This window comes from Phalacrocorax carbo, chromosome 2, assembly GCF_963921805.1.
Source record: "Phalacrocorax carbo chromosome 2, bPhaCar2.1, whole genome shotgun sequence".
NCBI lineage: Eukaryota > Metazoa > Chordata > Aves > Suliformes > Phalacrocoracidae > Phalacrocorax > Phalacrocorax carbo.
Genome location: NC_087514.1, coordinates 159249039 through 159273567, shown reverse-complemented (window position 1 = coordinate 159273567; position 24529 = coordinate 159249039). Strand labels below are relative to the sequence as shown.

General features: G+C 41.8%; 1 protein-coding gene across 3 annotated transcripts in view; it reads left to right on the top strand.

Annotated features, from left to right (window-relative positions):
* Positions 1–24529, top strand: part of DPP6 (dipeptidyl peptidase like 6) — a 576690-nt gene that overhangs the window by 544034 nt on the left and 8127 nt on the right. For all 3 annotated transcript variants that reach the window (XM_064445043.1, XM_064445042.1, XM_064445044.1), the window contains exons 17-21: positions 14530–14577; positions 18750–18848; positions 21172–21241; positions 23194–23388; positions 24122–24176. In XM_064445043.1, coding sequence (XP_064301113.1) covers positions 14530–14577; positions 18750–18848; positions 21172–21241; positions 23194–23388; positions 24122–24176 — 467 coding nt within the window. The remainder of the gene's footprint in view (positions 1–14529; positions 14578–18749; positions 18849–21171; positions 21242–23193; positions 23389–24121; positions 24177–24529) is intronic.

Sequence of the window (24529 nt, the reverse complement as noted above, 5' to 3'; positions counted from 1 at the left end):
AGTTTAAGTAACAAAAGACATTAAGTGAAATCATTACTTTATAATGAGAACTCCTTTGGGAGGATGCATCTGCTCAGCATTTATGCTTGTTGGGACCAGGATTCAAAACAGGCTTATGTCCTTGATCAGCGCAATCTTTCTAAACCCAGCTAGTAATTGCTAACTAGCACCTCTCCTGCTTTCTTTTAGTAATGTGGCAAGGGGTTTTTACTAAAACCCACTAGCCAGCACCCCTGCAAAAGAACTTGTAAAGGAGGCTGGAGGTGGTCAGAAAAGTGGGAAAACTGGGTCATTAATGCTGCCTCATGTGCTGTGCAGTGTGAGATAAGCTCAGCCGACAGCTGGGTGGGTGGGAACATCCTTTGAAATGGCAGCAGCCAGCACCACTTCCATTGGCATCGTTCAGCTCAAGGATTTAAAAACTATTATTTTTTTAAAAAAAATGTGAATAAAGATAAAATTCTGGGCATTGCTTCTAGTATTGTGTCTATACATAGATGCCATTACTGCCTAAATACTTTGTCTTTTTTTAAGAGATATATAGTTTGGAAAATCTCCTAGTATTTTATTCTCTCATAGGATTACCAGCTGATTTGGATAGACCTGAATGCATTCCAAAGAAAAGCTAAATTAAAAGCAATAAAGTGCTTGGATTTGTTGATGAATTTCAATGTAACAAAGCAACATTTATTTTGCCCATCTTCTTATGGATTCAGTCAGTTTCATCTGCACTTTTTATAATGCTGACTTTAGGAACTTTTTTCCCTAAAAATCCCATAAAATCCTAGACTTATGAGTTTTAATCAACAAATATCTTCACAAAAACATATTGGTTTTACCATATCACTCATAAGAAATTTTCATCTGTAATATTCATGACAAAAAACCAGGGACTTCTGCTGGTAGGGTTTACTTTCTGAATCAAAGTGTCTGAATCCTTTCTGCCTCAGTAAAGAAGTTCACAACATTTGTCTTTCACCATGAGTGAATCAAACCACATTTTGCTTCAGTTTCTTCAATATGAGGGGGCCATGGGATCATCACAGAGATGTTACTGGCAGTAATTAGTACATCTGTGTCACTTTGAACGGGAAGAGATTAATATAATTTAAAATCTCAGGGTAATCCTATATTGCAATTTATCAGGATACAGGTAAGAGGGAATAGAACTCTTATTGGTGGTAAAATAAATACTGTACTAGGTGCTTAATTCAAGTTATCAGAAGATGTGTAAAGCCCTTTGCAACCTTTCCCCAGCTGATCATTTTCATGCATTTACCAGGCGGGGAGCAAAGGTACAGCGAGAATTAGTGGTTTGCCTATGGCCACGTCTTGAGTCAAGTATCGTGACCTCCATTTTCTTCCTCATATTGCGAGACAGCACTCCAAGGAAAAGCACCATTGGCTACTGGGACAGACCAGAAATGTGTCTAGCTCCGCAGTCTGCCTCTATCAGTGGATGGTGCATAATTACCCTCTTCAGGATTTTTGCAATAACGTACCCATGAGGGACATGTCTGCCCAGCTCCTGCAATAAGAGGTTGGCTAATGCCTTCAGGCAGGAGAATAATGAACCTTTTTCTACATCTTTCTCAGTTCCTTCATTTAATCAGACCTTTTAACCTGTGCCATTTGGGCCAGACCTACCATCCCTGAAAAGCAATGGAAAACCTGGAGATAAGGATTTTTTTATACTACCTATGGACAAGCAGATGCCAGCAGCTGTAAATCAATGTAAGCTGTCTACCATTCAACAGCATAAGTCCATAAAGCAACATTTTGTCTACAAAACCTAACTACATGACTCGTGGATTGCCTTACATATCACACAGAAATCTTGCATGCCACAATCTCATCAACAGCATTCCTGGAACCAGATTGTGCTTGGTAATCGTTATGCCCGGATAAACATCAGTGCAAGCAATAATGAAAGTATGCAGCTTAGCTTTTCCCTGGATACATTTATCTATTTATGGACTATAAACCAACTTAATATTTAGGCAAATATATCTGCAAAGTAGTAGTGGATTGCTTTCTTTGCTCCAGTTCTGTAATAAAATAATCATGTTATTTATGGAGTACTGTTGGATTCTCTAAATGCTGTCTTGCATATGGATACCTGTGATATAAGTATTTACAAACAGGTTGGCTTTATAATAGCTGTTTTAGTTTGTTGGCCTGTAACTAGACATGGAGAGTTCAAAGACATGTTTGGTAACAGCGGTCTGGGAAGTCTTAAGTAGCTGCAAAATGCTAGTTAAGGCACATGGGTTTGATTTTTCTCTCTGTCACAAGCTTGTTCACAGAACTCAAGCAGGTCTTGTCATTCCAGCTTCCTGGAGGTGTTGTGAAAACAAAATCCATTACTGACTGAGCATACAGGCTCCTGGATGGATAAATTACCAGAATGGTTTAGAAAGATTAAGTGAATCTTCAATCTATTCACTGCAGAGAAACCTTCCTAGGAGAAACCCAGCTATTAGTATGCAGGAGAGCAGTCCCATAACAAAACCAGCATGTAAAATGATTATATCATACCAGACTGAAGAGTTAACAAGGCATGGCTGCACACGTTTGCTGCTAGCTCACAGCACTGCGTGATGTTTCATCTCAATAGCAATCCAATAACTAGTCTGTAATTACATCGCAGGCCTTAATAAGTGCAGGGCCAGTCCTCCCAGGTGCTGAATGCTCTTAACTCCCACCAGCTGCAGTAGGAGCTGGAGATACTCAGTGCAGCAGAGGAGTCCCATGCCAGGCCAGGCCAGGCCCCCATGCCACTGTAGCTTTGCTCAGTGCCTTTAAGGACAGACAACAATCTCTTGAATGAGGGATTGAATTTTGAATTATAGCAGCAGTAAAGCAGTTATGAAAAAATATAATAACCCATTTTGGCTTAAAGCATGTCATTATATCTTATATGTTTTTATAGCATTGTGAGTGTATTAGGAACGGTGAGACCCAGTGCAGCTGCAAGGGAGAATATCATCCTGTGGCTTTTTCGGTCTGTAGATGTGTATGTGTGTGCAATTTGCTCCTTGTGGGTGATATGGAAGTACTGATCTTCTAAGAAGGACTTGAACAGGGAAAAAGTGTTTGCTTGTCAAACACTACAAGGAGAGTGTTTCATTAGGAGTGTTTTCTATTGATAACACCCAGGTTAAAATGGTAGAAACTCTTTTTCTTGCTTTTGAGAGATGAAGAAGATGAAATTCCTATTTAACCTCTCCAGGTAACCACTTCATATGGCTTGGGGCATCTCTGGCAGATGGCTGGGGAAAGCTTGTTGCTGTGGATATGAGTACCTCACTCCAGGGCCTGAAACAGAGGGGAAATACCTATGTTTAATCCCTATGTAAACATAGTTATGTAGAAAGCCTACTACCTGGCAATATTTCTGAAGCATGTCAGTTTAGTGTCAACTACTAATATCATAAAACTACCCATCATGGTAATGGCAAAGCATCTTAGAGAGTCTCCAAAGCACTTCTTACTGAAATTCAAGTAAATGCTCTCAAAGTGCAGCTGGTCCTGTTAAGAGAGCCAGAGCTTGGCAATTCAGGTGACCTTTGGCAAGGATCATAATAAATGATGTTGTTGAGGTAGTCTAAAGAGACTTAAGCAGATGCTGAAGTAACTATTAGCTCTGAAAGGGAGTTTTATTAACCATGTCGAGAGCCTATGGATAGACAAACACAATAGGCATGTCCTTGTTTAAACAAATATTAAATGGTGCTTCTCAGATTTTACCAACTGGGTATGCACCAGCTGCCACCACACTTCAGTATAGCCACATCAACAGCTATGAAGACCCCAGCCAAGGCTGAGAGCCAACCTTAGATGCTTTCCTTACTGCAGGTGCCATAAGTGATAGTTTCCAGGTGGTGATGGGGAGGGGGAGGCTCAGGGGAAGGTGATTTCCACCTGCTGTCCTGATCGATCATGCTTCTCTCTGCCCCACCTTGCCTTGCTGTGAAATGCAATAACCCCCTATAAAGCACCTTATAGTATTTTTCGTCAGTACCCCTGGGAGAACCACAGTCCTGTATGTCCACAGGACTGGAAGACGAAGTCAGGGCTGCCACTGGAAGAGGTAACTCCATCCTCTGTCCGCCTTGGGGGCTTTTTCACCAGTCTGCTACTAGTGCCACAAATAAACTCACTCTGAACTGGGTCCAGGAACTGTACTAAGTGAAAATTAAATGTAATGGGGTTTGTTGTTTTGGTTTTGGTGGGGGTTATTTTGGTGGTGGTTTTTGTTTTTTTTTTTTTTTTTTTTCTGCTGGGATCAGTTCTAGAAGCTCTTCTGCGGTTTTGCTGGTGGCTGTACAAATATTTCTGTACTGGGACTGTAAGGGACTGGGAAATGCTGGGATGGGAACAAGTGGCTGAGGTGGGGATGGAAGTGGACAGCACTAATTTAAATCTTTTAGAGAACCACAGAGTAAGGATTTGTGAGTATTTTATGGGCTATCTGATGACTGCAGCTTATTACTGCTGCACCCCAGAGCAGAGTGGTATCTATATTCTCTATATTCAAAAATAAATTATGGTTTTGATCTGCTGACCCCCATTTACATTATTTTCCATCACAGCAAGTGATACAATATACTTCAACAGAAAGGTTTGCTACTTACTGCCTTATGTGCAGCTCATAGGGGTTCAGATTTTCTGAACTATCTGAGCTGTCCTTGGCTTGGGTCTGGGCTTTACAGCAAGGGGTAGAAAGCCGGTGTTTGACAGTCCCTGCTATGTGGGTCTGAAGATGGTGGTGTCTTTCTGGGTGAAGCAGGGCAAGCAATCCCCAAAACATGCCATCCTTGTGCTACTGCACGAGCCAGGCATCCTAGCCAAAATAGCTGGCTAACAAAATTCAAGATGCATAAGAAACATGGGGGTAACGCTGAAGTGCAGCTAAATGTCCTGCAATGTGATAACGGCCTGCAGGAACCCGGCCGGGCCGGACAGTGCGGGTGCAGGTTCCCACCCAGCTGAATGCTAACTGAGCACAGCAGCCCTGCTTGTGCCTGGAAGGCATTCCTGGTGCTTGCTCACATATTAGGTCAGAGGGTGACTGTTATCTGTTGTGACCAGAATAGTTTCCTTTACAGGGATGATTACAACAACGCTTGGGTTTTTGTATACCCAGTCATGGGAGGCTGTAATTAGTGCTTCCAGGCAAACTGTGACTTTTTGGAACTTTTCCTGAGGCTTATGAAGCATAAATTAGTTTCTGCTGTTTGAAAGCACGCACAGACTTAATCTCTGGGTCCTATTTATATTATAATTACTATATAATTCACATTTACATTCACTTGACTCCCTTTCTTACTTAACAGCCGAGGTTGGCTTTTGCATCTCAACTCCATTGTGTGCAGTTCACAGGTCAGAAGTCCCGTGGGTGACGGCAGGCTGGGGAGAGCTCGCTCTGGCTCCCTCACAAGCTTGTATGACTTCAAAATAGCAGACTGATATGAAAAATCCCTTTTGCACAAACAGAAGGTACCACAAGAGCTTTTTTTCCAGGAAAAGAGAGGATGCTGTCAGTGGTTTGGAATTTGAAAGAGAACTCCTTTTCTATCAGCTGTTAACAACGTAGTTATTAATGTAGTCTGAGATTAATTAAAATGGTGGCTTTTGTGGATGTTCCAGTCACATTTTGTCTTCCTTTAAGCAGACCATTTATGTTATAAAATATTTCACTGTATTGTTATACATCTTTAATGCAGTGTAAAGTACCCATAAATACTCAGTGACATGAAACAAGTGGAACAAAAAAATGCTTAATATTTTATAATAAAATGAATAGAAAGCACCTGTAATTTCCAGGGCATGGAAAAAGAAAAGATTGTAAAATGAAAGTGAAACTCCTATCCCCTTTAAAATTACCTCATTCTGCAAAGCACTACGTGTTCCTTGCTTTTACATGCTTTGATCCCATTTTCATTTTGACTCTTGCTTGTAGATATAAGCCGTCTGGCATTGCCCAGAGGAAGGTGATCTATCATCTTCTTGCAGCCAGGGTTCTTGTCATTCGGTCATTCCGTACATATAAAATTTTATCTGAAGTCCACTCATAGGAGATAAATGACCATGACAACAGGCCTCCTCCAATGCTTCAAATAATGAAGCTTCACAAATCAGGCAGTGGCCTCCTGCTTGTTGAGGCTAGGGTGCATGTGCGTTATTTCCAGCTATATGAGCGACCTTGGTTGAACTCATTATTCTGCTGTGGATAGTACAGATGTTACCATCCCGCAAGATTTAAAGCTTCCTCTAAGGAAAACTGCTTTTTTCACCTTGTTTGCCAGCTGGACCAGCTGTAAGGTTATTGCTGGCTTTTCTTTTCTGTTTGCATGATACTTGTTTTGTTCTTTATTAATGCAGTCAGTACATTAAGGCTATATTAAAACCTGAGAACTCATGAGAGAAAAACAGCTTAATAACTAGACAATGCAAAGCAAAGTTTTTGGTTTGTTTTTGTTTTTTTTTTAAAGTTAATGCCCAGCATCAGTTATTATTTAACTAGCTAGGATATCATTATTTTGTTGCAAAAGAATTTTGCTTATGGAAAAGAATAAACTAAGATTACCTAAATCAAGTTATACTAGGCTTTTAATGGAATAACTGCAAAATATGCAATGGGGTTTTGTTCTGTCAGTGTTAATGAGTTGTAAATGGCACTGAGAAGAAGGTATTTTCCTTCATGCTGTGATTACAAGGAAATATTCTTTTCCTTTGAATATATCTGCAGTATGTTTATTAGAGGAACTGGGGGGGAGTAACAGGGACTGCAATGTTCTTCCTTCCCTTCCACAGCCCTACCTGGACTTGGCTCCAGTCTCTCCATTGTGACTACACTGCTATTCATGACATGTTTTAAGTCACAGAATCACAAGATCATAGAAAAATTCAGGCTGGAGGTCTTAGGACCTCCTTAGGAGGTCTCTAGTGCAACCTCCTGCTCCAAGCAGTGTTAGAGAAGAGATCAGACCAGATGGATCAGGGCTGTGCATAGTGCTTTCTTAAAAGTTCCCAAGGATGGAGAATGCACAACCTCCATGGGCATCTTAAGTTATCCAGAGGCTTTCCAAGGGAGGCATGGAAAACAGAAAATGTCAGGCATGTTCCTCCACACATGGTATTTCTCTTAGGATTACTGTTTACTAATCCAATAAGAAACAAGTACATTTTAAAAATAGGGACAAATGTTAAACTTTTGCCTTTATCTCTTTTCAAAGTTTGGAAAAGAAAGCCTGGATTAAAATTGAATTGAAAGAGGTTAAGTCAATGAGGGATTCGCTTATAAATAGCAGGAAATAGAACAGAAATTGGAAAAAGAAGTGAGTAATGTATGGGGATTCCTCCGTTTAGATTTGTTCTTCCAACCATAGATCTGAACCAGCGTACTCAAAGAAAATACCTTAGCCTTTTGGGACATCAGTGACCCCACGTGAGCTGGAGTGGCTCCCTCCTGTCTCTGGTACTTACATCTCCAGGTGCACAGTCGTGGTGCGCTATCAGGTTCAGGAACTCTGCAAGCAAATTCTTCTAACCTACCTCCTTTTACAGCTGATCTATCACTATAATGGATGAGTGCACCTGCAGCGTTTCTCGAAGGTCATACGTTTTCCATGTTCCTCTTTGGAACCATCCACATGCATTATTGCATCATGGCTTTTGAAAACTTAGCCAAAGCCTCATGAAAGGAAGGAAATACTTTCACTCAGCCCACTCGTTGCAATACCCCATTGGATGATATTAATTAAGAAGGAGAGTATGGGGATTAGTGAAAGAATTGTAAGGGAAGGTTAAGTACCAGCTAAATGAAAGAAGGCAGTAGATTATGATGAAGAGAAATATAAGGCTAATTGGAGATCAGCAGCAGGATTCATTAGGAGCTGGTCTTGGAGATGACCTTACTTAGATTGCTCCCCAGCAGCCTGGGAACCCAAAGCTGGACACAGTTAATGGAATTTGTTAAGGCCACAAAGCTGATAAGCATCATCAGAAAGCAGAGAAAAATATTGGTGAATCTGGCTGTTGTGCAGGGCTGGAGTGGGATAAATTAATAGTACAAAAAGCAAAATTAAGCACATAGTGACTCAGGACAAGAATTTTTCTTGTATGCTTGAACCTCAAGAGTCACAAATGCCTCAGAAGAGCAGATGGGTGCCTGGGCATGCAACGCTGATTGCTGGATGCCTGCAAACCGCCTACTGGCTGTGGTCATGGAAGAGATAAATGCTTTTTTAGGACAGAACAGGCAAACAATTTTCCATCAAGCTGTGCAAGTAGCAGTTTCATTGTATAAGGACCAGTTAAGCCATCCTCTGCAGCAGGGGTAGTCCTGGTCATTTCTGTCCCGGAAGGAGGAACTGAATGTGAAATGCTATTGCATCAAAGAATAAGAGGAAAAGAAACTGTCTTACAAAAGGGAGCTAAAACAATCTAGTTTATCCTACTGGATGAAAGCTCTGGGGACACACAACTGCTCTAACTATAATGGGAATACTCATGATTAGTAGAAACCAGTTTGTTGGAACAAACCCAAAAAGGTGTAAATCGGAGTGACAGCCAGTGCGGCTTCAAGTTAGAAGGCAGCTCCTGCCAGAAGAGCAAGACACCAATAGGAATTACATCAGCAAAACCAGAGTTAGATTTAGAGGATGTTTGTCAATACTTTTTTTACACAATTACCTGAAGAGGCAAGGGAGGGTCTTCTCAGACCCAGAGGTCCCATGTCCTTCTGTGTTTCAGTGGCCATCGGACAGACAGTGGGATGGAGCCAGTTAGTGTTGGCCCAGCTTCCCACACGGCTGTTTGTAAGCACCTCTCAAAATCCATGGAATGGACTGAGCACCTGACCAGGCTTATTCACCCAAGCAACCTTTTGAAGAACTCATCAGACCTATTCTGTGTAGTATAATTAAAAACAAATCTCCTGCTCATTTGCCTTCTAGACACTGCTAACTGAAGCCGCCTCAGAACAACCAGATTTCTTTCTGCTCTTTTTATATATAAAGTAAGCATGAAATTTATTACTAGTATCAGATGGAGCAGAAACAAGGAGTACCACCAGTGTGGTTTGTGCAATTCTGCATGTTGCCTGAGAACAAGACAGTATTGATTATTTTACAAGACAAGTTACGTTTGAGGAAGTAAAGATTAGATTAAAAAGTTAAATGCCTTGGGGAGGGTGAATAGCAGCACAAATCTGTTTGATGTTTGTGTCAACAAGGTTGCCAAAGCAAACAGCACGAGCATCTGTCTTGCATAGCCTGGGAAATACTGTAAATGGGAAAATGTTTTAATTGTAAGCAGTGGTTCACAGAACTCCCCATGTCTGTCTTTATTAGGATGATAGTATCACCCCAACATATGAACTTTATGCAGCACGTATAAATAATTCATGGATTAGCAAATAAAGAGATCTGGAATCTGTACACAGAGATGGCTGTTGCCAATTATCTCACTTGTGCAGAGCCAGACCCTCTCAGCTCCCATTGCTTGCAGCTGCTCTTTTAAATCATTCATCAGCGCTTAAGAGATATGCTGGTGGTGCTGGCGGAGAGTATTTGAATTTTCATTGTTTACACACTGTGAATTTAGCTTCTGGTCTGAAATTATCTGCCACATTGAAGCCTTTGAGAATACGGATGAGAAGAATAAGACAATTCCTCTTTTTTTCCTTTTTTAACACATACACAACTTTTATTACCTTTTTTGCAATTTTACTTCATATTCTTTTTATAATCACTACTTTCATTTAAAGTTGTAGCTAGTATAATTTCCTATGCTGCTTAAGTGATGAAAACATCAAGAATACTTTGGAATATTCTCTTAAAATATTACAAAATAAATATCTGGTAAGTATTTCATTCGAAGTCATATGATTTTCCATTTTTATCTGGAAATCTATACCTTACCACCTAAATATCTAGAGCTGCTTCTTTCTGATAGTGTTTAAGCAGAACCCTCTTGGAAATAATAACGAAAGCTGCTTAAAAAATCAATGACAAGCCACGGCCAATGCTGCTTCTTTTCAAATTACTGAGGCACCGTGTTTCTGTGCTCTTTCAGATCATGGTGGGTAGTACTTCCTTGATGATAAATTTGCCCATGCAGTTATAGTAATATGGCTTAATTTACTTCTAGCATGGATAATGACAGTAACATTTTTTAAGTCAAAGGCCTTATGATAAAGCCAGCCTTTTAGCTGTATTAATTGAAAATCTTATTCCTGTAACTAGAGATTTATGCAGCATTAACTACGCGTCTATCCTGGAATTTATAGAGTATGTCTATACACACTACTGTTCTCCTGTCAATAGTTTAGGTCTTTTCTCTTAAGCTATAAATAAAGCAGCAGCAATAAAAATGCTATCAAGTTACTGGAGTTAGCTGGTGGAACGCTGGAGCTGAGGAGAGGGGAGCAGAGCCTGCAAGCCATGTGAATCAGTTCCAGCTGCTAGTTCTCCAGTGCACCCCATCCCGCTCCTGCCAGAGAGATGCAGAGAGTGAAAACGTAGTTACAGGGCCCATACAGCATCCCAAATATGCCCACACCTCGGAGCATATCACAGCCCTGCTTGTATCTACCCCTCTGCGCCCGGGGCCAGGGGAAGAAATCCGACAGCATCATCATCCCCTTTGTCATGCAGGAAAGTGGCCTGCCCATGATTTTGGGGACAGTGGTCCAGGTTATGGGGTATGTGCTGGGTTTCTCTTACCTTTTCACATCGGGGGCGCAACAGCTCGGTATCTGCTTTACTTTCTTAAACTGGAGCACTTTGTGTTTTATTCTGCAAGGAGGGCAAGCAGATGCTTAAATCCAGCCTGCACCTGATGCTCACATGGGCTCGGGACCTCTCTAAGCAAGGGGCAGAGCATTTGCAAAGTTTCCAAGGGGGATGGGTAGACACAGGCGCTCATCGGCCCTGATTAAAGAGCAGAAGAAGCAGAATGTGCCAGGGCTCAGGAGTCCCAGTCAAAGCCCGTTCGGAGGGGCTCTGGAGAGAGGAGACATGGAGCAGAGAACACCCTCGCTCTGCTTCTGTCAGCTCCCAGCAGTTCATTGAACAAATTAGGTTTCACTTTCGGATCCGCAAATGACAGTGGATGGCATTTTCCAGATGGCATGTGTAATGGGACTGTCACACCGTTATAGGTTTAAAAATAAAGTATGGGAGGCAGCTAATGAATATACGCTTCCTAATTTCAAGAATTTCGTTCTATCCCTGTCAGGCATTAGGCACTGAACTTGTGAGTGTTGAAAGACTTTTGATGTGTGTGTGTGTGTGTTAAGAGACATAGCCTAGTGTGTAACTAGGCTGGTTTACTTTAAAAATTGGCGTTGAAATAAGCAACTTACATAATTCCTTTAAAAGGTGATTTTTCCTCTTAATGACTTTCAGCCCGCTCACAAGTGGAAAGTGGTGTTTAACTGGAATGTCGTCGTTGGGAATATTGACTATTGAGAGTAACCTTTCACACAAACCTAGTGATTCTACTCTGTAGATTTCTGTCTTTAGCATTTTTCCTCATTTGTTGAAAAGTAAAAATTGAGAAACTCAAAAGTCTACTTTTTGAAGGATACGGATGCATATTTAAAAATATTTTTATTTTATATTACATCAAACTGAATCTTTGTATGGGACCTCACTTTAAAATATTGATTTGGAGAGATGACAGCAAGGTAGTGAGAGACTATGGAAACACAATATATAATATATGGAATTTTCTCAACTACCGAATGGCTTTTTTCTTTATTTATTAATTTCTCACAGTTTTTCCAGTGCCAACACAAAAAGGAAAAATAAATTAGAAAATAAAAGGATTTTATTGTATTTACATTGTATTTCTCTCTTTATCCCTTTCTTTCTGTTAGGCATTTTTGTGTTAATTAAAGGGCTGCTCTAGGTCCGATTGAAGTCATTTGGGAGGTTTCCTTTTATTTTCAGTGATGATTTTATCATGCCCATGATGAATTGTTTATTATGTTTGTTGCTTTTCCAGCAGACTGGCTTCTGGTACTGCAGGGAAAAAAAGCTGGGCAGATTCATAAATATAGTCAGCATATCAAAGTATATTGGTAGTGGGAAGGTAAATTCAGCTAAATCCTGGTGAGTGAAACACAGTTTTCCTCTGTGCGTTATACTCACTTAGATGCATTCAATGTAGCAATGACAAAGGAATCAGATTGTTAGTGTAGAAAATTCTCAATTACTAGGAAACAAAAGTCAGGCTGCCATATCAGTCAGCTTGATTTAAAAAAAAAAAAAAAATACACAAAACCCTTTTTCTGCCTCTTCTCCGTATAGGGAAGGTCTACATGTAACACTCCTGATTGCATGCAATGGGATCCGGTTTCTTGGCAGCACAGGGAAAACCATTGACACAATTATACTGCCCTAAAGTCTTTCTTGCTCTCAAGAACTTATTTCACTCACCCATCCAGTATGGATTGCTCACTGTAACCCATTTTTGTTGCCATCTCTGTGCATACTGTCAGTTACAGCACTTCAGGGGCTTTTTTCTCAGCCACCTCTACACAAACTGCTGGTGCACATGACTGGTGATCACACAGAATTTGCTTGTAGGTTGAAGGACTCAAGGCATCTTAAAGGGGCTTGAATCTCAGAGAATATCAAGACTCTTTAAGCTGTCTTAATTTTGAAGCTTAAAAAACATTGGGTTATTTGATATTCAATGTAGTCAAACAGCAGGTTTCCCCTGCATGCCAGCAGCATGCCACCAGACTGTTGGAACCCGAGAAAGTAGGAAAAGCGGTTTCTAACAACATTTCCTCCAGAGGTCATTTGTACAGACAGTTCCAATGTGCACCAGCTGCACACCCTCATCTCATAGTAAGTTTGAACTGGAAGTACAGTGTATACAAAAAAGAAGTTCTGCCATGAAGATGGTGAGGCCACACCTCGAATCCTGTATCAGGTTTGGGCCCCTCACTACAAGAAGGACTTTGAGGTGCTGGAGCGTGTCCAGAGAAGGGCAACGAAGCTGGAGAAGGGTCTGGAGAGCAGGTCTGATGAGGAGCGGCTGAGGGAGCTGGGGGTGTTTAGCCTGGAGAAGAGGAGGCTGAGGGGAGACCTTATCGCTCTCTGAAAGGACGTTGTAGTGAGGTGGGTGTTGGTCTCTTCTCCCAAGTTACTAGTGATAGGATGAGAAGAAATGGCCTCAAGTTGTGTCAGAGGAGGTTTAGTTTGGATATTAGGAAAAATTTCTTCACCAAAAGGGTTATCAAGCACTGGAACAGGCTGCCCAGGGAAGCGGGTGAGTCACGATCCCTGGAGGCATTTAGTAGATGCATAGACGCGGTGCTTAGGAAAATGGGTTAGTGGTGGACTTGGCAGTGATAGCTTTACAGTTGGACTCAATGATCTTAAGGGTCTTTTCCAACCTAAAAGAGTCTATGAGTCTGTGATTCTATGATCTTCACCTACTCATGGAGTGGGAGCCCTCTGGCCCTGCTGTTTTGGGTCTTTGCTGGGCATATGATGATCTTGCCTCTGCTGCTCATGCTGCTGCTGCATCATATTACATTATGGGACAAGGGGAAGAAGAGTAAGATAACCACCATCTCTGAGGTTAAGGATTGACCATTTCATCATTACAGTGCTTCTTCCATCTTTCTGAGCAGTACTGTCAAACTCATTGGAAAAGCTACGAACAGGTATGGTTGTAACCTCTTCTGGGTCAGACTGAAGGTCCTTTTGGCCCAGCATCCTGTCTCTAAGATCAGTCAGCAGTTAATAATCAAAAAAACAGGGAGAAAGAAGCTGGCAACTACAAAATGAACGTGATCTCATGTACCATCCCATTTTTCTATCAGTCAGCCGCTTGGTGACTTTCTGAACAAGGAGTTGAATCCAGACCACTGTGCTAAACACGATAGCATCCTACATCACCCTGTGCTGAAGACTGCAGCATCCTAAAGACTGTAGCGTCCTATAACAATGAATTCTGTGGTTCGCTCGTGCACTGCATAGTAATGATAATCCTCTTTGTATACTACTGACTGATTTCAATACTCAAAAGCTGCATTTTAAGACCACATACGTGGTCTTTTTTAGTGTAAGAGCCAAACTGGTGTTATTTCATCTAAAAAAAAAAAAAAAACCCAAAGAAATTTGCAAAACAGCAACAGTTATCCATAGCATATAAAATGTAAGTGCTTTGTGCTGTGATGTTTGGGTGTCATTAGAATAATTTTAAAAGCAAGTGATTTAATTGTGTTTGTGCTAATTATAATGTTTACAAATTAGGGAAAGATGCATTTAGTAGTCCATTGGGAAAGGGCTTTGAAACCTCACATGTCTTCGAGTCTACAGTACTGTCATTTATTCATAGACTCTTTTTAATACCAGGGTGATTTGCTTTTTAGATTACTCTTGCATGGAAAGCGAGTCTCAGGAGTCTTCAGCTCCGTGGAATTCAAAACCAGGTTCACGTGTGTCTGTGTGTGCTTCGACAGATATTTAACCAAGTTCTTTTCTTCTTCTTTTCAAGGTCCCCGAGTCCCGATGGTGACTGTTCACAACACAACTGACGCACAGAGTAAGAATGGGCTTAAGCCTTGCAATCTTCAGAGCAAAGTAGCCAGGCAGGACACTGAGATGTAGCTGCTTTTTAGTAAACTTACTTACACTAGTGGGGAGATCAGACTCTGCCTAGATGCAAGTCTTGGGGTATGAAGACAGTGGTTTGGCCATGACATTTGTTATCAAGTTTCTCAAAAAAATGCACAGTTGAGATATCTCTCTCTCTCTTTTTGTTAGTCTTTCACAAATATTGATTTATATCCTACTCAAAAATTAGGAATATTTATCTATGATTTTAAAAATATTTTAAAATTTTTAAAATTTTTAAAAATCTATTATTAAAAAGAAAAATCACTCTGATATGGATTACCATGTTGAAAGAGGTAACGCAGAGGAATGAGCCCCACAGATTGTACCTCTGCCTGGTTTCCTGATCTGTTCACCGGGATTGTAGCACTCGTTCACTGAGAGCTTTTTAATGCTAGTGATTCACATCTACACCAGCATGGACCTGGAATTATTCAAAATACAGGTTTCTTCCATCAGAATCTTTGGTACTGGCTGTAGCCATTGCCAGACTGGTTAGGACTCCCTGTAGAGCCCAGACTGCCATGAGGTTTCTGGCGTTCCTCCTTCACACCTGCAGCAGTACAAATTACCCAGAAATATCAAATTTTTACCCAAGTCAGTGTGGCAGGGAGCCTCAGATAGACAGCCTTTCCTGCCCCTTCTCTGCAGGGCTCATCTTAAATCAAGGTGCCCCTTTCTCTCTCTCATGAGTCTCACGAGACATCATAGCAGCGTGTGAATCTCACGTGAAACCAAGATCTATCTGCCCCTGTCATTTTGATGGGAGACCCTTATCTTCCATTTTAACATAGAGTTTAGCCCAGCCTTAACCTGCAGGTAGGGACTTGAGGCATTGCTGTGATCCAAATAATAAGCAATGCCTTTATTCTAGCTGCTCTGTATGTGACCAATTTATCAGGTATCAGTTTAGCTTAACTGGATTTACAGCAACTCATTGCTGTTATATCTGTAAAGGAGCAGAGCAAACCAGGGAACTTGGATCCCAAACTAAAGGTTTTCTGTGAAATGCTGAGCTGCTTAATTTCCCACTGAAGATGGTGAGTGTCAAAGGAAAAAATCCTGTGGCACCAGGGCATGTAAGAAAAAAGCGCAGGATCCATCTTGCCTTAAACAGTTTCTGTGTGTGACTTTTTATTCCCTGTTCTCTCAATTTCTGTTGGCAACATGCATTTCAAGCCCTTACCTCACCTAGGAAGATCTGCCTGTAAGCAGGAGCTGTAGAGAGCAGTCCCAAATCCTGATTGCATTTTTTAAAATCAGATTTCTGCACCTTGTATCCTTTACCATTAAAACAGAGATACTCAGTAGTGTTCCATGTGGTGTCAACAGTGTCCAATATTGTTAAGGAGATGCATTGTACATTTAACTCTAATTTATCCTCCCGTTCTTTTCAATTAATTTGTCCCAACTAAAAAGTACCTTTACAGAGAATGACATGCATAAAATTTAGCAGCATCCTGGTACAAGTTAGGTTAAAGCAAGCTACTCCTGTGTGACTGTCCTGTAAGGGCAGCAAGAAAGATCTTTGCTGCCAAAGCAAAGCAGCACAATGTACCCTGGACCATAGCTTAGACCAGCTGCCATCGTCTTGCTTATGGGAGGACTGTGAGATAAATCTTTCATTTCCTTGTGCCTCAGTTTCCTCACTGGTCTACAACTTCTGGGTAGAAGTGCCTTGAGAGCTGACTTGTTTTGCTGCCCAGAGGAGAGCTCTCACTTTGTGTTTGTGTTCATGTTATTGCTGCTGGCAGGAGCAGGATAGGGGTATAGCTCCATGTGCCAGTCTGGTTCCTTGTGAAACTTCTGCTATAAATAAGCAAAAGTTGGCATTTGTAGTTATTCCAGCCAGTTGTTCTTTTAGTAGACAAGAATTGCTTTTTTTAAGTAAAACTGACAGCAGATTGCAAGCTCCTAGCTTTCCAGTCTTTCTGCACCCATGACCCCTCATATCTCAGTCTGTGCACAAGGATGTATCAGCTCTTCTTCTTCCCAGCAGAGACCTGGGCTTGACAGTGCCCTTGCTGAGCGTAACTCCAGAGCAGCCCTGGTGATGCCTGCAAGGTTCTTGAGCCCAGGGCCGGGAGAGTTTCTTAGCTCTGACCTACAGCTCCAGCGTGGCTTTCTTTTTTTCTCCCTTAAACACAACACCTTAATTTTACCATAGACATGGAGATGGCTGATGGGCTATAACAGCATGTGCAGGATAGTCCTCTCATGAACTGTGTTCTAGCCTCCTGTACAGTTTTATAAAATACTTCTGGATTAATTAAATGAGAGATACTATAAAACAGAAACAGCAAAAGAAGGGCTTGAAAAAGTAATATAAACCACACCAAGATTAGTTTTATTTTGACCGGTATTTATGTGTAACATTCATTACATAGAGAACTCAATCTAGTCATGCACAGAACACAACCCCTACTGATATTCATGACTTTCAGCATATGGTTATCATTTCCCCCGGTTCTTTTTCCTCCTCATTCTTTTGCTTTTGAATAAAGGGCAACTGACAGTTGCATGTTACTGAATTTACTTATTTAGTATGAGCCCATTACTCTACAAAGGGAGTTTTCCTCTGTATTCTGCAATAATCTGATAATAGTGACTTGCACTGAATATTATAGCGTGCTTACATTTAATTAAGCAATGACCATTTGTACTCCACAGACTCAAGCTCCCTGTGGTCCTAAAGCAGAAAGGAAAGTCCTTTAGGAGATATGCCAATCTTTTTTATTTCCTCCACCGTCTTCCTGGCTTTCTGTGAATGCAATTATATGAACAAATAAAACGGCTTGACTGAATTCCCCTACGTGGCAAGCCCCTTTCTGCTGATAAAGCCACTTGTGTGTGCCATAATTAAATGAGAATCTTAATATTTAACTAAACGTAATAGGCTGTTGCTTTGGCACTTTTGTGGGGGTTGTGCTTTTAACAGAGATGAGCCAGGCTTTTCAGAGCAGGGTGAATAGTCATTGAACCAATATACTATTGCCGAAAGATCTGTGAAATGTATTAACTGGGAAGGGCATGTTTTTGTGCGGTGCCTGCCTATTCAGCAGAGGTGGGCAATGAAGGCATGATAATCAGGTACGTAAGCATTATTTGAGCAGCCACTTATCAGTGTGACCCAAAAGGGAAGTTACAGTCAATGAAACCCTCAAACCCTCCTTGGGTTCATGTGGCAGAGATGACACCCTAGATCCCCCTGGTTCAAACCCAGCCTGATGCCATGGGCATGAGCACTGCAATGGGGTCCCCGAACCAGGAATCACTGCCACCACAGCAGGATCCCCCGGCCCTTGAATCCCTCCCCCATGCGGCTCAGGAGCCTCACCATCACTAGGAGCCATTTCCCACCACCTAGGGCATACAACCTGAAATGTCTCCTAAAGATGGGCCCTTTCCGTACCAGCTGGGAAGGGCTTGCTCTTTCTGATGTTGGGGATGGACGCTTTTTCTAGAAGAGGCTCAGCAGTACAGCACATGGCCAGGATGTGGGGTATAAAAATCCTGGGAAGGAGGAAGGAATCCTCTGTTTCAGTCCCAGAGAGTCCTTGGATAAGACACACAAGCAAAATGAATGATTCCTGAAACACTCTGAAAGCCAAGACTGCTCCAAAACCTGATGTTGCAGGGTTGTATGACCTTTGTCCACTCTACTCTCCACATGGCTTTCCTTCCTGTGGATTTTCTCTTGTGTAGCAGCACAACCTGGTCTTGAAGCCCTCCAAAGTCTCCTCCCTTTCCCCATTTTTTATGAGTAACTTGAACACAGACATTCTTCACTTGATATCTAGTTTTACATGGCAGGTAAATGTCTGACTGGAACACATAGTACCGCCTCAACACAGAAGGTCACATTCCTATTTGCTGTAAATCAGCTGAATGGCACTGATTTCAGGAACATAGCTTTTTTTGCCACCACAGAACCTGGAAGAGGTTTCAAAGACTTAACTAAATTAGATGTCTGTGAGGACTAGAAGGAGATTGTTTCATAAGGAAACCTGTGTTACAAATATTACGGTGGCAATAAAATGTTAAAATGCTTTTTCACAAACAATGCCAAAAGTTTTCGTGATCTTGTCCTTCTTCTTTCAGAAATTTTTGAGCTGGAGGTAAATGAAAATGTGCAGCTGACTGTAAATGACAGGCAAATGCCTAAGGTAGAATACATGGAAATCAAGATAGATGATTATAGTAAGTAGCACCTTTCCTCCCTCTTATTTTTCTTTTTTTCACTACTATTGCTGTGAAATGATACAGTCATCTTGGCTAAACTGGCAGGAGGAAAAAACGACTTTGGCTCTCAATAAACTCCCGCAGTTTGCAAAGCACTCTCTTAGGATGTGCTACATAAGGAGGTTATTACAGAGAGAGGATTTGGTGAGAATGCAGCTGAAGAAAGGCAAAATGATAGGGCTGGGGTTTTTTTTTCCTTTTAAAATTTTCTTTGTAGAGAAAATAACACTCCAGGAAATGACACGATGTGGTGCCCCTGTTGCTCAGGGCATTTGCCCTAGCTGGACTGGTGTATTATTTGAGATGGGTTTGAAGTGGGATATTGTATGGGCTTGCTGGCTACAGCTGTGGCCACCTTTCACATATACAACACTGAAGTGCAGTGAATGAAGACAACTCGCCGATGACTGCCAGTCGGGGCCATTCACAATTCTTTGAGAAATCCAGATCATTTGATAGGGTTGGGAAAAAACTGCTTTGGGGGAAAAGCCAGAAGAGATTTCACCTGGAGTAAAGAAGGCAGAAACTTGGAGCAGTTATACCTGCAGCTGGTGCATTATGTGTACTGCTGGTGTAATCATTCCCCACGTATCTATATGCCAAATAGGACAGAGGGAAAGAAAATCCTAATGGCAAACAGCCAAAGTTTTCATTTTCTGCCTGTCTCTGTAGTTGTACCTGAAACAACCTGAAAAGCACCTCCTTTGGCTGTAAGCAGATATTTTACCTGTGTCTGGAATATCCACATACTCAGATTTGTGCAATAGCTCCCCAAAATCCCAGTTTGTATGTATGGTGGCAACGCTAAAAAACACCCCAAAGACCCTGGGTTCAAAGTATGACCCATAAGACTTCCCATGCCAAAAGGAGCGTGCCTCCCAGATGAGATGCAGCGAAGTGAAAGCAGTGAGGCGTGATGGATGGCAGGTTACTAATTTTGACCATTGCCAGGTGTTACAAAATGTGAAGCAAAGGCTGAGAGACAGTTGCCATTTGAAAAGCATCATAATGGCCCTAAAATGTTCTGCTTGCCACATGGGCATTAGGAACATAAACCCGTGCATGAAATAACAAGAACAGAAGTGCATTGCCAGGCCTTATGGGTAGGAAAAGATGGGGAAAGAAGCTGTCATAAAAATCACATCTTTCTCCACTGTGAGCCAGTTCATAGCGGCACTGGCAGCTTATTAGGAATAACTCAGCTTGATGCTAAATTTCTTAACTGCAGGTATCATTGAAATGCAATTCTGGTCATTTAACCTGAAATATATATATGTGTGTGTGTAATAAATACAAGTTGGCCACAGCTGTGTGGCTGTTCTTCTGTGTCGTCCCTGTATTTTCAAAGCTTTGGGCTTAACAGCCTTGGGAACGCTGCACATAGTGCTTAGTTATATTTAAAGTCAAGCGATGGCCTTTTCGGCCGTCCCTGGGCCATTGATCCAATTTGCAGCTATTAGCATTCAGATGGAATAACTAATTAGGCGGAGTGTCAGACAATGATTGCAAAGCAAACCACTTAAACCGTGCGGTTAATCTGCGTATTAATCTACTGAAAATGCTCCTAATACTGATTTAATTGCTAGGCCTTTGCTAATCTGGATTGTAGTTAACATTTTAAAAATAAATGTGCTGTCATTAATGCAGAAAGCATCTGTATGGCAGTGTTTTTGGCTATTGATACAAAGCCATAGGAAGCAGTTAAATGAAGCTTTGGTGACACGTCCCTCACTTACGTTGGTTCAGTACCAGTTTAACAACGTGGGCTTCACCTCCTGTTTTACAGCAAAATTAAGCTCTCTGGAAATTAGGATTAAAATACTTGTTTCTCTATCCATCTTCACACCATTATAGCAAAATAATCCTATTCCCTCCCCCAGCCACCATACTTCATTGGGTTTTAAATTATCATTTTCATCACTGATTTTCCCCCTCCTCTGCTGCCCTGAAATATTGATTTCTGGCTGCGTCACTCATCCAGCTGCCACAAAGGAAAATTATAGCTATTGCCAGATGTTAATTGGATGCTGTAAAAGTGATGCATGAGTGAACAGCTCGCGCTGTGCTCCGGATTTACATTTCTTGTCACCTCGGCTAGCATAATATGGGTCTTCTCTTTGACAACATCTGTGTTTCTAAGGTGTTATTTACCAGTACCTCTGATGAAATGCCATTTTGTTCCTGCTCATAAGGGGCCAAAACACCAGAAAAATCCATTAGAATTATGTCAGCACTCCCACACCGAAGACATATTTTTATTGTTGTTTTTTTTTTTGTCTAGAATTGCCAATGCAGATCTTAAAGCCAGCAACCTTTTCGGACACTGCGCACTACCCCCTGCTTTTGGTTGTGTAAGTTTTTGCTCGTCCTTTCTTCCTGTTCACATTATTAGGGCAGCGCGAAAACCTCAGCCATGATCAGAACCTTTTAAGATTTTTTTTGTACAATGAATGCCAGACCACTTTAGCACCTAAGTCCAGCATGTTGGTCCCTACCCCATCTCACCTTGGAGCAGGGAGGGTCTAGGCATAAGTCCCTTCTCTCCCGTGTTTGAGCCAAGGCTTTCAGCTCCCAGGAGGGTGTCCTAGTGAAATCCTGCAGAGTAAATTGTAGAATTTTGTAAAGTTGTTCCACTTGCAATTCAATAATTTTAGGAGCAGAAACAAGAGGAGGAAGAATAAAAGGTGGACATTGATTTTCTGTCCTGGTGCTTAGAGCACTCCCCTTTTGCTTAACAGGTAGTTTTAGAGTGGGATGCGGTCAGCCTTACTACAGCCTAAATTTTAGACGCCCTCATGCAGCAATTCTTCCCATATAAATGCTGGTGTTCCCTGAAGTGACAGTAAAGAGAGAGCTAGAAACCTTTGAAGATCTCCATGGCGTTAGCATTTATATTAGGTAGGTAGGATTTCCTCCTGGCAGGCATAGCAGATGGGTATTTCTGTATGCAACATTTAGTAATAATAATACACGTTGCTGAGCTTTTTCTGGTAATTTGGAAAGAAATTGGGGGAGGGAAGTCACTGACCTTGGAAGAACCTGTTTGGCCCTGGCTACATCCCACTGCATTGCTTGCTCCCTGCCAGAGAACACCCCACAAGAGAGAAGCCTCATGCAGGAGTGACAAATGCCCAATAAATGCCTGAACACCATCCTGCACATCCCTCCATGAAGGACAAAAACACAGCAATAAGCATGTCATTACATCACAAAATTACTGCAGAGAAAATGTACTTCATTATACGAGTGCTTGAGGAAGATTGGTACTCATCAAGCTAACAGCACTTGATTAGGCTGCCTCTGAAGCTGGATGTGCCTGGGTCTCACTTGAATAAATGCAAATGACTAAAGTCACATGCACATTAAAATCCTGCAGTGTGTTGCCTGATGTCTCTGAGAACCCCAGAAAGGGCAAGAAGGAGGTGGAAGTGCCAGTGTCTCTACAGTAATCTCAGTCCTAAAATATTACTTATATCATCATCATCATCTCTTGATTTTTCCGAGCTCTCTGGCTGAAGTGGGGTCAATATTTCTTGAGACAGTGCCCCCGTACAGGATCAGGCCCTAAGCAGAAGCGTGAAGAGGGAGTCATGCCCATCCCCTCCCCTTACCCACCAATTTTGGGCCAACCTGGGCTTTTTTATTGCTGTAAAAGTGTCCTTTCTCTCAGTACTTGTGTGAAGCAGTGGTGACAGAAGTGATTGACAGCTCCATCTCGAGATCCCTGAGGGAGAAGGAAGGTCTGGGCTGGGTGAATGGGGGCAGTAACTGAAACCCCAATGCTTGCCAGTAAAGGAAAGGACGATTGATGTCTGCAAGCCTCATCCAACGTATTTTGGCAGTGCCAGCGCACCCCAAAACCAGGGTCCTCACAGAAACCCACGCATCAGAAAAATACCATCTTTGGGGAATGTAGAAAATAGATATAGATTAGAGCAGGTAGGGAAAATTCAACTGACTTCAGCATCGCTGCCCTGATTTACTCACATGAGGAATCCTGCCCAGTTAGTCATGTGCTTGCTAGGTTTGTTCAAAGCTCAGCTTAGCACAGCGATAGTTGCTGTTCAAAGAGGGAGGCAGAAACCAACCTGCAGCATCTAGCCCAGCCTCAAGACCTATCGCACACACCAGCCTTCTGCACATCATTGCAGAGACTGATGTCCCCTTCTTGAAATCTGCCCTGCCTTACAGTGCATGCGGGAGCTGCCTGTCCCCTTTGCCAGAGCAAGGTCACGGCCCCCAGGAGAGCATTTCATCAGTGCTTGGTGCCGTTGCCTTTGCTTGATGCCTATTTCTGTTTCAGGGACGGGACACCTGGCAGCCAGATTGTAACAGAGAGATTTGAGGTGACGTGGGAAAGCGTCATGGTCAGCTCCCACAACGCCATCGTGCTGAAGTTCGACGGCCGCGGGAGTGGCTTCCAAGGCACTAAGCTATTGCACGAGGTTAAGAGGAGGCTGGGCCTTTTGGAAGAGAAGGATCAGTTGGAAGCTGTCCGGTGAATGACACTGTTATTGAAGAAAATAATTCATTAATGATAATTAACCCAAGACTGTCATTAGTCCTGGTTGCTTTAATGGTGTGTAGGCTAGAGCAAGGAGATGGGAGGGACGGACAATGTGGTCATACAGCTGTGACCAAGTGATGGCACGTGAGAGAGAGCTTATGCCAGCCAGTGCAGAGGGAATAAAACAAGCCTTACACAAAGCTAAATTCGAGCACAGTTATCTGTATCACGTGTTCAAAGCCTATTTATTTTTAGCTCTGTACAGTCATTCAGCTACAAACAAGTAAGCTTGAATATCAGCTCCTACATTAATTTTTTGCTGGCCTGGCAGTTGGAAAAAATCCATCTTTAAACCCTTAAACTTTTTAAAACAGAAAAAACAGTGCAAAACCCTAAATGTCAAGTCCTGTCATATTGTCAGATTTATTCTGCACATAATCACACTAAAAACACTATCAGAATAGTGCAATAGCATCACCTTTATTATGACTTTCAGAGGTAGAGCAGGTTATTTGTTGCCATTGCTTGGTTAAATCCAACACAACAGGTTGCAAGATTAAATCAGAGACTCATGTGAAAGCAGCTTGTAGCAGTGTGAATTTAGATTGTCTACATTGTTTTTCTGTGGCCACCCCAAATTCAAGCTGATAAAAATCACACTATGTTTGCTATGTCCAAGGGAAAAATATTTTTAACCCATTGTTTCTCCTCTCTCATGTTCTAGGACAATGCTGAAGGAGCATTACATTGATAAAATGCGAGTCGGTGTGTTTGGGAAGGTAACGTTTTCCCGTTGTTCCTCTGTGCTGTTCTAGTTGGCTGATGTGGCTACGCAGCTGAGCTAAATCCTGATTTATTGAATATGTCAGTGGTGACTTTTTTATTATTATTTATTTTTGACATAGACTGCTTCTTGCTCAGAGATGTTAAAGACGAAAGCTTTCATTTTATCAATGTATTTGACAATTTTTTTTTAAATTAACTTCCAAGTGCAGAAAGTGACTATTTATCAGAAAATGCTGTCAGATAATTAATTATTTTTTCCCCTTGCGAAGTTTCATTTCATTTTCATCTTGTCCCTTAAGGCCTATGGGAATGGGGGTAGATCTAGCTTGTGTCGTACAAACGTACA